At 38.8% G+C, this 12,770-nt stretch overlaps 1 protein-coding gene across 3 annotated transcripts in view; it reads right to left on the bottom strand.

Moving 5' to 3' along the window:
* Positions 1–415: 415 nt before the first annotated feature.
* Positions 416–12,770, bottom strand: part of LOC136865924 (uncharacterized) — a 137,751-nt gene continuing 125,396 nt past the window's right edge. For all 3 annotated transcript variants that reach the window (XR_011017956.1, XM_068226946.1, XM_068226945.1), the window contains one exon: positions 416–1,204. Coding sequence is in view for 1 of the 3 variants with exons in the window: in XM_068226945.1 (XP_068083046.1) it covers positions 1,078–1,204 (127 nt within the window). In the remaining 2 variants the exon portion in view is untranslated. The remainder of the gene's footprint in view (positions 1,205–12,770) is intronic.

The raw sequence follows: 12,770 nt of genomic DNA, 5'->3' as shown, positions 1-12,770 counted from the left end.
AGCTTGTTTATTTGCATGTAATTTTTTTGTAAATACACTTTGTTTAATGAATAAAAAAAGTATCATGAATAAGGCATTAATTTATTTAGGCAGAAAGTTCCCCAACAACAATGGCATCTCTTCTCTGACTGGCTTAGGAAGCTTCATGAACAGAAAGTGCCACTACGCCCAATTTAAAGGAGCAGCCAAGAATAGGACTTGTGGAAGAAATATGAATGACATGAAAACGCCAAAAAAAAAAATTTGTGTTTCTATGGAGAGTAGAAATATCTGCATTTAGAACACATATCAATTCTGTGCAAGAAATGTCGAATTAATGGCAAGGATGGTGACGAGTATGACGGTGAAACATACAACAGACCATGAAAACTGGTTACACATTAATATGTACTATTTACAATATATTGGGATTTTAATAAGATACTTTAATATATGAAGTCATATAGTATATTTTATCTGGATATAATGATACAAATTATTCAGCCACACTTTTCGTAATGAAAAAGGGGTTTACTATCACTGTCTTCATTTGTAATAAAATTCACTATAGGCATATAAGGCCTCAATAGGGGCCATAAGAATAGTGGATGAACATGCATCAAAAACCTGATTTTAGAAAAATGCATTTAAAATTTTTCTAAGTATCAGACCGAGATGCATCTACCTACACATTGAAATATTTTATTAAAATATCATTCACTGTTCAGAAATGAACAACCAGGCATTAACTAATGTAAATTGTAATTCTAGAATATAATTTCACTGATATTTTTTGTTTTTGAGCATTATATTTACATACTTTGTAACATTTAACTGAATGATTTTGTAAACTACTCTGTGCTATCTTTAAGAAGGCCTGCCTGTTGCACGCGACATTTTCACATCCACACTTGTCATTAATTTAAAAGAGCTGTTTCCCAAAATGTTTTATCATTTTCATCTCAACCCACATTCTCGAAACAGCCACACTGACAACGAGGCTCTACTTCCTTTGCACTCACAACAATTTTCAGCTTTTGAACGTAAATAAATTTAACGTGTATACCTTTCCTTGGCCACATTTATTTTCCATTTCTTTTACTGTACATAGTGTGTACTTGGACAACTTACATTATGAGGAGTTGCATTGTCTGTATCACTCACTGCACAAGTTTCACTCCTTGAATGATGGTTAAATGCACAACACCGAGGACCAGTGTGGCTCCTGAAGCAAAGGATTGAACAAAAATCAGAACTTTCGAACAGATACCACATTACAAGAAAAAAATCTAAACAAGCAAATATCCACTAAATTCCTTAAAATATTTATTAAGGTGAAAGGGCTGAAAACAAACACCACCCTCTATGCTGTAAGACACTAACCGGTGAGCAGGCAGGCTCGTACAACATTGCTATTCTTGAGTTGGAGTTGTAAGCTCATATGATATGCTATATAACCGCCGTATCAACCATTCGCACTCAACAGTCATGAAGGAGTTAGACTTCAGACTAAAATTTTGCTGAAGAATATAAAAAACATACATTGGCGCACATGCCTCAGCTATTCTAAGCACCTCAATTTTCTAAACCTTCATAGACGAGTCTGACTAATCATGTGCAAAATTTAGTGTACGTAATAACAATGTTAACTCAGCAGAGTAAAATTGGTGACTATGAAACAGATTTTATGTTTAGAAGTATCGATCTCCCATATGCGTACTGTAGAGCCTCGCTCCATTCGTATGTATTGGTGGATAAATACATAAAAAACGAATATTTTCAGGAAGCAACAGTCTAAACACACACTAACTAGGAAAGTGTCCTGTAAGAATTACATGGGAAACGTCGACGTCCAGCGCTTTCAAATTACCGAATGTTCCAACTCAAATTCTTTTCAACACATTGCACGAGAATAAGACTTCCCTGCTACATGTATTAAGGAATGCTACTGAACAAGTTCTCCAATCGTAAATATATAACCCAAACATGCCATAGAGCAAGAAAAAGAAATGTTCTACTGTCAACAAAGACGGCTTTCAAAATGCATTGCTTTATGTTGAACACGTGAGAATTCATCGAAATTTCTTTGCTACTTTGCTTTACGTCGCATCCACAGAGATAGGTCTTATGGCGACGATATTCATCGAAAAAGGGTGAAACTTATGTCCTTGATCGCTAAATACAATTATAAAGATGTCTGGCAAAAGTTAATTTATTCCCGTGTCCGACTTTTTAATACAGACTGCAATAAAGGTCCAATAGCGAGATACATACTACCTACTTTGAATGTGTATAATCCTTATGGTGAGACATGATGAACTTCTGAATATATATCCGCAAAATAAACTACGATATTAAATTGAATCGACTGTTTGCACTCATGGGGGACAATTTTGGAGATCTTCTAAAATTATTTCCACAAATCGATGTTATGAATGGTCCCAGCCCGGAGAGGATAACAGCTGGTTTTTAACATACGATTGTTGAACATACGTACTTTCAGAAACTACATGGGTCTGAACCTTTCTGAGAACTATCTAACTGATGGGTATGAAGATTCTACTTCTGACACCATGTAGACTTATTTCATTTGTGAGTTAGAAGGTGTCTGTTGAAGACGAATCTTTGGGAGAAAGTGCAAGTACATACTGGACAGGTGAAGGCTCTTTCTTTAAAGTGTGTCATTACGTGATTTGTCAAGTGAGCCTTCTGAAAAAAACCTTTTATTGCACTTATCACAATGGAACGGCTTCTCTCCGGAGTGAGTTACCGTGTGGTGATAGAAACTTGACTTTCGTAAGAATCTTCTAGTACAAAAACTACAGTGGAATGAATTGTTCAGCGAATGCGTTAATATGTGCGAATTCAGAGCGCCCTTGCTAGAATATCTCGTATTGCACTTAATACAGTGATATGGCTTTACGTTAGAGTGAGTTGGAAGATGTCTTACGAGATTATTTTTAAGAGAGAACGATCTGTTACAGTCATCACAGGAAAACAGACGTTCTCGAGTATGAGTTCTCAGGTGCCGTTTTAAGTGAGATTTTGAGGTTATCGTTTTATTACATTCATTACATTGATATGGTCCTTCAGACGAGTGACCTCTCATGTGCACTGTTAATGTAGCCCTTTTGACAAAACTTCGCTCGCATATTGTACACCAGTACTGCCTTTCAGCAGAATTATTTATCATATGTTTTCTACGTTTATGGCAGCTAATATTCGAATGGAATGACCTTTTGATTGGTACCGCAAGTTTTAGTAGACTGAAATAAACAAGCTGATTATTATATTTCAGAAACATTAGAACAAATTAAAAAAGGAAAGTAAACAAAGGTGTCAATATGTCTTTGCATTTTTGTACATAATTCAACTTATAAATAAAAAATATCACCATTCCTCAAGTTCAGAAGAAAATTGTTTATAAAATGAAGGGTGAAAATACAAGATAAATTTCCAGTCTTTTAAAACTGTAACTTGATGAATTGTGTATAGGTTAAAATCCCAAAATATATACAGGCACAGATGAATTTGCGTGCTTGCTGTGAGATGAGGGACAGTGAGCAAAAACCGTCATAAGTGTGTGGACAGAGTTTTAAGACTGAATTACGTGTGCAAACTCTGGACTGTACAAAATGGAATATATCAAGTAAATAATATTACATCGTATAATACTTATTTGATATACTGTATTGAATATATATTGACTTGATATACTTGATATCTTGTCAATTTATTTCTTATAATTGCACCTCAATAAAGAACAAAAGTTAAATTTATAGCTTTATGATTGTGAACTCTGTGGCGGCGGTAGATGTACAGTGGTGTAATCGTGAACTCCCCCGGGTTCTTTGTGAGAGTTGCAGCATTGCGGGTAGTGTAAATTTTAGGCAGGTGGATTCAAGAAATTCCTTGTTAGTCTGTTTGTTACAAAAGACCGTACATATTCAGGGTTAGACTTTCTGGTGATTATTACTGATGAGGTTTGAGCATAAGAATTGTAAAAGAGCTGAAGAAGCTCAAGATAAAAGTCATAAGGTAGTAAAGACTATAATAAAAAGAGCTAATATTATTTACTTTATGTTCCACTATCTGCATTTCTATGGACCCAGAGGTGATAAGACAGAATTTTGTACCGTCAGAGATCCAGCAAGTGTTCTAACATAAGGACGAAATATTTGAGCATCTTCAAATCCTACCAGGCTGAGCCAGGATCGATCCTGCCAAGTTGAGCTCAGGAACCGAGTACTGTACCTTCCAAGCCACTCAGTCTATAAATATTGAGGCAAAACTATCTGATGTCACCAGGCGGCAAAAGTGTGTTCTTTTTATGAGGAAACGGAGGTGAGGAATAATAAAGAACGTACAGATGACTGAATATAACAATTTAGATTTATAGTCTCTTCTGTAGAAAAATGCCAGAGTTTCAGCTACTGGATCCCAGGATCATGGGATTAAAACCATGAGTCATAAACCATGTTACAAGAACAGAATAAATGTAAAGTTCAGAAAGCAATCTGAGTAAAGTGGAATTTGGTTAACTAATTGCAATTAATAATATCATGCAACAGAGTAGAAATTTCAGGCTGGTTTCTCATGTTATTCCTTCCTCTGGAACAACTTTTAAAAACATTGTCTACCCACAGACAGCAAGAAAAAGTTCTACAATTCCATCATACAACCTACTGTGCTCTACAGTTCTGACCATGAAAACCTGGATATCATAAAAATAAAATTAATTGGCTAAGTAATACAACCAATAGATGGATATAGAGACAAGAAAAAAGAGAGAATCACAAGACTCATTAGAGGCAGATTGCTTCAGGGAACTAGCAATATTGCAGAATAATAAGGTCATGGTCAATGAGGCCCTATGGAAGGAAAACGTGGAGAATAGAACTGGATAACTTCATCAATACTCATCGTACAGGCTCAGTTATAGTGGTACCCTCCAGCTAGCGTACTTATCAATATCAGCATAGTTATTGCCCCAATAACTAGAAATGAAAGCAGAATTCTACTGGACGGACATTGTGCTAATTTTGTGGGATGATAATGGGTGAACCATAGAATTCAACATGCCTACATCAATTTGGTGTGTAAAATACTTGACTGCCATTACAAACTAAACTACCTCATTCAGGAAAGTATGTAATACTTGATACTGTGAAACGCATATATCACCACTGATCCACCGATGCAGCTGGCAGATGTGAAGAATGATCTGGATGAAGTAGGAACAGACAGAGCAAATGGAAATAGCAAACAACTGCTGCTGAGTGTAGCATGCTGTCAAGATGGTCAACTAACAATATGTATCAATGTATATAGAAAAATTCCATTCGCAAATCAAAGTTCTATGATCTTGGCAAGTAAAACTCCACAATGTTTTAGGCTCTATTTGCTGGTAATTAGCAGCAAGGCGGTGCAAGAGCGCTTGTACTCGAAGTTTTCTCACTCCAACCGCGAGCGAGATGAAAAGAGATGCGCTATCACGTGACAGAGAATCTAGGTCACTAGCTGAGCCCAGAGAGTATATCCAACATAAAAACTAACATTATACCCTGTTTTCCTCGCTCATTCACCACTGCCAACTTATCGCATTCACCTGTTTTCTTTCTGTTAATTTTTATAAATCGCAAAATACTCAATGGATAATTAAGCGCAAACATTCATTTGAATCAGGGAATTTTACGCATAATTATGAGACCGAGAAGTGCTCTACTTAACTGACAGAGCGGTAACTACGCTGTAAACAAGGGCGCATCTTAATGACTAACAGATGTTGGACCCTAACCGTGCCAGCGAACACAAGGAATCCCCAGCGCTCGTCATCATTCACCGCCAGAGACAAAAGGACGCTTTTGAGATTGCTTGAGAATCTACGAAGCTATTTCAAAAACAGTCACTCAGTGGAAATGGGAATACAGGAGCTACATTTTGATACCCTGTTCGTTACTCTACGTTGCATATTACCGGACCGAATTCTGAGAAGAAATTGCATTTTTCCCCCACCCCCAGCATCCGAGCCTCTCGCGTAGCTCGCCCATATATTCAAGAGCTGAGAGGCAGACACTACCTAGTTCATTTCAGTACAACGCCAGTTCGGTAGTGGTTCGTCGTGATTAGTGCGTGAGAGTCGTCTGTGGAGAAATAATTTTTATAAAGTGAGCGGTGAAACGCAGTAATTTATTGAAGCCTGTGAATATCTGCGAAAATAACCACAACCTAAGTAAGCTTATTGCGAGCACAGCGTGCCGCTAATTAATATAGTAGGAACAGTACGAAACAGTAATGACCGCTGTCCGTGTGTCGAAGTGGTCGTGCGTCGAGCCTCATATATGCCTAAACTAATACGGCTTAATTAACCTCAATAGCCAGGTATATCAGTGCGTGGAGTGTGTGTGTGTGCTCGATATAAAGGAGAGATACAAAGAAAGTGAATGAACGGCTCACTGTCGTCATCATTAAGGGCAGTGTCACGTCTATAAATCCATAATGCAGTTGAGAGCCTGACTTACTCATGACTAGGTGAAATAGAATATGCATGAAGTGCTGTCGTGTGAGACGAGAAATTTTAACCCAGTAGTGGCCTAACCAGTGAAATTCCTTATTCAGGGCCTAGAATAGCTTTATGCTGTTTATAAAAGAATAGGTATATGAGAAGGGAGCAGTGTCGGGCTACAGAGACATTACCGGCATTGGGTTTGAATGCTCGTGCTACTAAGCAGATCCAACCGTATATTCAAATTGTGATGTGTAGTAAACTAACGCATTCACATGAGATAACTTCCCCTCATTTACATGTCGATGAGAACGTCGACATCCAGCTGAATGCCAGAGTTTTGCCTGTGTACCGGAGAGAACGAGACATCTAGCTGTTTGCCGGAATTTCACCTGGTAGCAGAGAACGTCTGGAACGTCGCTGTCATGTGCGTGACCTGCCAGGAAGTCATCACAGGTCTTCGCATCGCTGATGACGTGATGGAAGCCGAGTAAACCATGGCTGCCTCCCTGTAAAGCTGTGTTCGCGGTATCCAGAAAGGCTAAGTACACCTCTAAAACATTAAGTAGCTTTGAAAGTCGTTTTCCTATTGTAAATTTAAAAGAAAGTTGCATGCAGATATAATGCAGATCGCCAATATCCTATTTCAGAGGGATAATAATAATCTCATTTCTTTTGGTTTTTATTAAATACAGTCGTCATGGTTTGGGAATAACCATATTTTACTTCCATTCTTTTGTATATACGGGTTAGTAATGCATGACGTAATTATAAGGACCTCAGATTAATTAAGTGTGAAGCGCTGTCAAGTAGACAGGGCTTAAATATTCTGTAAAAATGACTCCAGTTATCATCTTTCCATAGCATATACGAGTCATCAAGATTTTTCAGTAATTCGTTTGTTTTTGGTGCGCTTCACCTGGTAGAGATCCCTCCTAATTAGTAACTAAGGCACCTGGAACAAGACATCGAGACAGTGGGTATCTTACATCGTTAATTATTTAGTTCGCGAGTGCGAGAGGTAATTTGGACCCTGGTGGCAGGAGATCATCAATAAATCTGCATCGTAGTCAATGTACCGACAGGAGAAATGAAATGGCTGAACAGGCTGTAGCCATAACATATAGTGTGAAATGAAAATGTGAAGTTCCCTTGGAATCTGTCATTAAGATACGCGAGGTGCATATCGCGATGTGAATATGCTGATTACGGCCGGATATAGGGCCGAGATTCGTGGTGATGCCATTGTGGCCCGAGAGAAAGAAGTGAGATAGATTATTTGCCGTGAAACCATTGTCCGAGAAGGCTTAGTGGACCGAGTTTTATGAGCCCCTTTGAACGGGGGAGTGAAGGCGTTTTCTTCAGTGAAATAGAACAGATACAAGTGGCGAATTTCTTTCCTTTCGGCACAGAGATTACGTGCATTAATGTAAGTATTATCAACGTCGCATTGATCGCAATATGCATTAAAAGAAGGGTCCCTCCAATTTCTTTTCTTAATTATTTACAGCGTGCAGGGAATTCCAGGTTAGATATACCCGTCTCAGAGGACCCTGGGTTCGTCCAGGAGACAGTGAAAGTTTATGTTCACTGTTACCAACAGCGGGTGGCTTGTACCATCTGTGATTCATTGTGTGTGAAATGTATATATTCTTGTCCATTTATTGCAGGTAGTGCTATGATACTTTGTTTATGATGTCTGGTATTGAAGTCGCTAAGTGCTTGTCCATAGGTAGCAACGTTGTGTAAATAATGTCTTGATATATGTACTGATAAAAATCCTTATGAAATGAGCGTGTTTATTATACTGCATATTTGGCAACCTTTAACTTAAGGAAGTGTTGTAACGCGACTTTCAAAGGATTGGGAGTGTAAATTGCCTATTTCAGTTCATCCGATTCTAGCAGACTTATATCATAATTGGATGCAATTTGAATATATTAATTCTCGGCAGGTAAACAGATTTACAGCGGGGTGTGCCCATACTGATTAAATATGTGTGTGATTTAATGTAAGTATAGAGTGAAATAATTCGAGAGGAAGCGCCCCTCTAAACCTGAGATAGTGTAAATAATCCAAGAGGGAAAGCCTTCTTAAGTTTGAATATTTGAACGTATAACGAAGTGTAGAAAAAGACTACCGAACATTTAAACGTCAAGATCACCCAAATTACTGCATGTAACTTGTTTGTATGGCATATCCATGTAAATAATATGTGTTTCACTAGTATGAGTAAAATTTGTTATACAAGATATAGTTTCTCTTCTCATTAGTAATGAAATAGTATTCCTCTCATAATTAACTTTTCCCCCTACTATAGAGACTATTTACTAAAGAACTTACCGCCCCATCGGACGGTCTACAGTCCCGAAATGCAATACCGACTCGGCTAGCGAATTATTCTAGTAGGGGAGGCTGAGGCTTCGACAACCGGGCTGAGTTCGAGGCTCACCGATGGTGCTCCATTCTAACGTCATATTTATGAACAATGGTAACTGGTTCATGTACTGATGCCTTGGAAAGGTACACTATGTTATCACTGGGCTTGAGCAAAGGTGTATCCCGTAAGGTCAGTGATTTCTGCACACAATTTTTCCCAGCTCTTTCCACTCTTGCCTTATCATTGCTGTTCTTGTCCATTGTTTTACTCCCCATCTCGCAAACTAGTCTGCCTATCGAGTTCTTTAACTTCCCACATTCCGCCTTCCTTCTCTGGGATCCCACATTGTCATTTTGTAGGTCCATCGATTTTGCTCCAGTCTCGCTACGTGTCCTCCCCATTTCCACTTTAGCTGATCGGCTGTCGTCAGAGCGTCTTTCATGCCGGTTCTCCTTCGTATATCTTCGTTCCGTATTCTGTCTCTTAATGAGACCTGGAGTATTTTTCTTTCCATTTTGCGCTGGCATATCTGGATCATTTTCCTTTGTTTTTGTGGTAGTGCCCAGGTCTGGCATCCATATAGTAGGACTGGTATCACACATTTTTATAGGACTTCAGCTTTAAGGGTGAGTTTCTGAGTCTTGTCTGTCAGTATGAACTTTAGAGACCAGAACCTCTTCGATGCTTGTCCTATTCGCCGTTTGACCTCTTTTTTCTGAACAGTTTGAGAATATGCTCTGGCCAAGATATACACATTCCTCTACGTATTCCGGTATTGTTCCGTTTACGCTAACTGGAGTTTCCAGTGCATTAGTCATCAACTTTGCTTTTCTTGGATTCATTGTCAGGCCCGCTTCTTTGCTGATGTTGTCTAATTCTATTATCATTTGTTCTAGCTCCGTTGCCGACTCTACCACCAATACGATGTCGTCTACAAACCGTAAGTGCGTTAGTCTTGCTCATCTATTTTGAAGCCGTATTTGTTCCCCCAATCTAGTTTTCTGAACTGATTCTCCAGTAAGCACGTGAATAATTTTGGTGAGAGAGGGTCCCCTTGCTTAACTCCTCTTTCTATCTTGATGTTCTTTCCTTATCATCTGTTTTTATTCTGGCCTCGCTGCCTTCGTAGAGTATATACAGGAGTCTGATGTATTTGTTCTGGATACCTTGTTTGCTCAGTGCTTCTAAAACGTATTCCCGTTCCACGGAGTCGAATGCTTTATTGTAGTCTACAAATGCTATATAGATATCCAGATTGAATTCTTGTGTTTTCTCGATCAGTTGATTCACTGCTTGTAGGTGGTCTGATGTACTGTAGTTTGCTCTAAATCCTGCTTGTGTCACTGGTTGTTGTTCATCTAGTGTCTTCGCTATTCTCTTAGGATCTTCATGAAGAGTTTGTAAAGATTTACAATTAGGTTGATACGTCTGTAGTTATTTATATCGTCTTTGGCTCCTTTTCTGTGCAGAAGTATGATGGTGCTTTGTTTCCACTTCCTTGGTATGTCTTCTGATTCGAGTATCTTGTTAAATAGCGTAGTGATGAATGGAGTTATGTCTTCTTCATCCCATTTCAGGAATCCATTGTAGATTACATCTTAGCCTGGGGATTTTGCATTCTTTGCTTCCCTTATGGCTGCTCTTACTTCACTCGGAAGAATAGGTGGTATTTCTTCCTCAATGTACTCTTTTGGCGTCTTATGACACTGTGTGCCATTTTGGGAATTACTTGTATATAATTTCCTGTAGAATTCTGTCGCTTGTGTCACTATCTGTTCTCCCTTGGCTTGTCTTTTACCATTACTGTCTTCCACTCCCAGTATCCAATGTGTGTCCGGAGTTAATTCCTTTCGAATCTTCTTCATTGATTTTGTATTTTCCATGATATCTTTGACTACTTCCATGTTGTGGTCTCTGATGTCTTTTCGGATTTCCCTTTCCGTTTGTTTATTGATTTCTGTATATTCCAGTTTTGTGCGTTTATTTTCTTTGGCTTGTGTTTTCAGACGTTCTCTTTCTTCGATCAGTCTTTTAGTACCATCCTTTAATTTTATTCTATTTATTCTTCTATTTCCCGGCGTCGAGGATTGCTTGACTCAGAGGGATATGCAGTTTACGAGCTCTGTATAATATTGTTGTGCCTTCAGGTCTGTTTGATGACTAAGCTCTTGGAGGTTGTGTTGTAGTGCTTTTGTGTATTCTGTTCGATCGGTACTTTCGGGGTTTGGGGTTGTCTTGTTGAAGTAGTACCTCTTTTCCTCCTTTATTCTCATTTTCAGTCGGACCATTCTGTGGTCCGTATCTAATTTTAGACCATTGATTACTTGGATGTCTTTTACAACTTCTAGGCTATCAGCCAGGGTGTAGTCTATTTCATTTTTGGTTTTTCCATTCGGAGCGATCTACGTCCATTTACTTTCCGGGTGTTTCTTGTAGAAGGTGTTTACAATTTTTAATCTTTGTCATAGTGCAAACTGTATGAGTCTGTCTCCCCTTTCATTTCTTGTTCCATATCCATATAGTCCCATGGGTTCTTCGTCTTCGTATTCCTTTTTCCCTACTTTGCTGTTGAAGTCACCAATTACGAATGTCCTATGTGCTTTGCAGTCTGTTAGTGTGTCGTCTAGAATCGTGTAGAATTATTCGATCTCTTCTTCTGTGCTTGCCTCTGAGGGTGCGTATACCTGGATTATTGTCATTTTGATGTTATTTAGGGATAATACCATGATCCTCTCTGAGATTCCTCTTATTTCCTGTATATTCTCTTTTAAATGGCTATCAATTATGAAACCTACGCCTTTTGTCCTCTTGTTTCCCCTATGTAGCTAAAAATGTTGCCATTTTCTTTTTCTATTATATCTTCGCCGTATTGTCTGACTTCGCTGAGGCCCAGTATATTGAATTTTATGTTCCTGAGTGCATTTTGGAGTTCCAGTTCCTTGTCTTCAGTTCTTAGGGTCCTAACGTTCAACATAGCTAGTATTAATTCGTCCTGGTTGCGTGTTGACTGTTTGTGCTCTGAGGTTTGCAATTTTACTTTCCCCGATTTTTATTCATGTCATTCCAGTGTATCCATTGGCCGTTCAGCATTATTTTCTGGTAACCCACCCTCACATCATTGTTACCCTCGTCCCTTTCTTCCTTAGCTTTCATCAAATATACCACAAATATAATGTCAAACAGTTTACAATTAACAAAATCGTCACAAAAACCATACATAAAATTTGTCCAATCTCAGATCATTCTCAGTTGTCATCTGAAGTTTCACCAAAGGAAATTTCGTCGCTGCTATCTTTCCACAAATAGTCATCCTCACTACCGTCCACTGAAGTTGAAATTCCACATTTCTTAAAGATGTTAGAACATATAATTCAATTAGGAGAGGGAAAAATGAAGGGAGGTAAGAAGGAAAGAAAGGATCATTGGGAATGCGCGCCCATGCGGTCTCGATCCAGCTGCATATTAGTCCCACTTCAGGCCTCTTCACTCGTCTGGTTGGTGTCAATGCATGATCACCATCAGACATCCATTCGGTGTACCAATGTTTCATTGCAGTTTTGAAAGGCCGGCTCATGCACACATCCAACAGCCGTAGAATAGCTGGGAATTATCACAAGATTGGTTTTTCCTTTCCTCATTATATCTTTTAAGGCATCAGTTGTATGTCCTCGGTAACTGTCCAACACAGGCACGTTTCGTTTATGTAAAAACGCTCCCGGGCGACGTTGCCAAACGCACTTCACCCAGTCATCAACAAACACACAGTCCATCCAGCCGGACTCATGAGTTTTAACAATAGCACCAGATGGCAAGTTTCCTTTCGTGTTTTCCTTTTCAGAAGCAAATATGGAGGGAGTTTCGTCCATCTGCTAATACGTACAACATTACCGTGCATCGTTGCTTTTC

This window comes from Anabrus simplex, chromosome 3, assembly GCF_040414725.1.
Source record: "Anabrus simplex isolate iqAnaSimp1 chromosome 3, ASM4041472v1, whole genome shotgun sequence".
Lineage (NCBI taxonomy): Eukaryota > Metazoa > Arthropoda > Insecta > Orthoptera > Tettigoniidae > Anabrus > Anabrus simplex.
The sequence above is the reverse complement of the archived record's forward strand: the minus strand, read 5'-3'. Positions and strand labels throughout refer to the sequence as shown.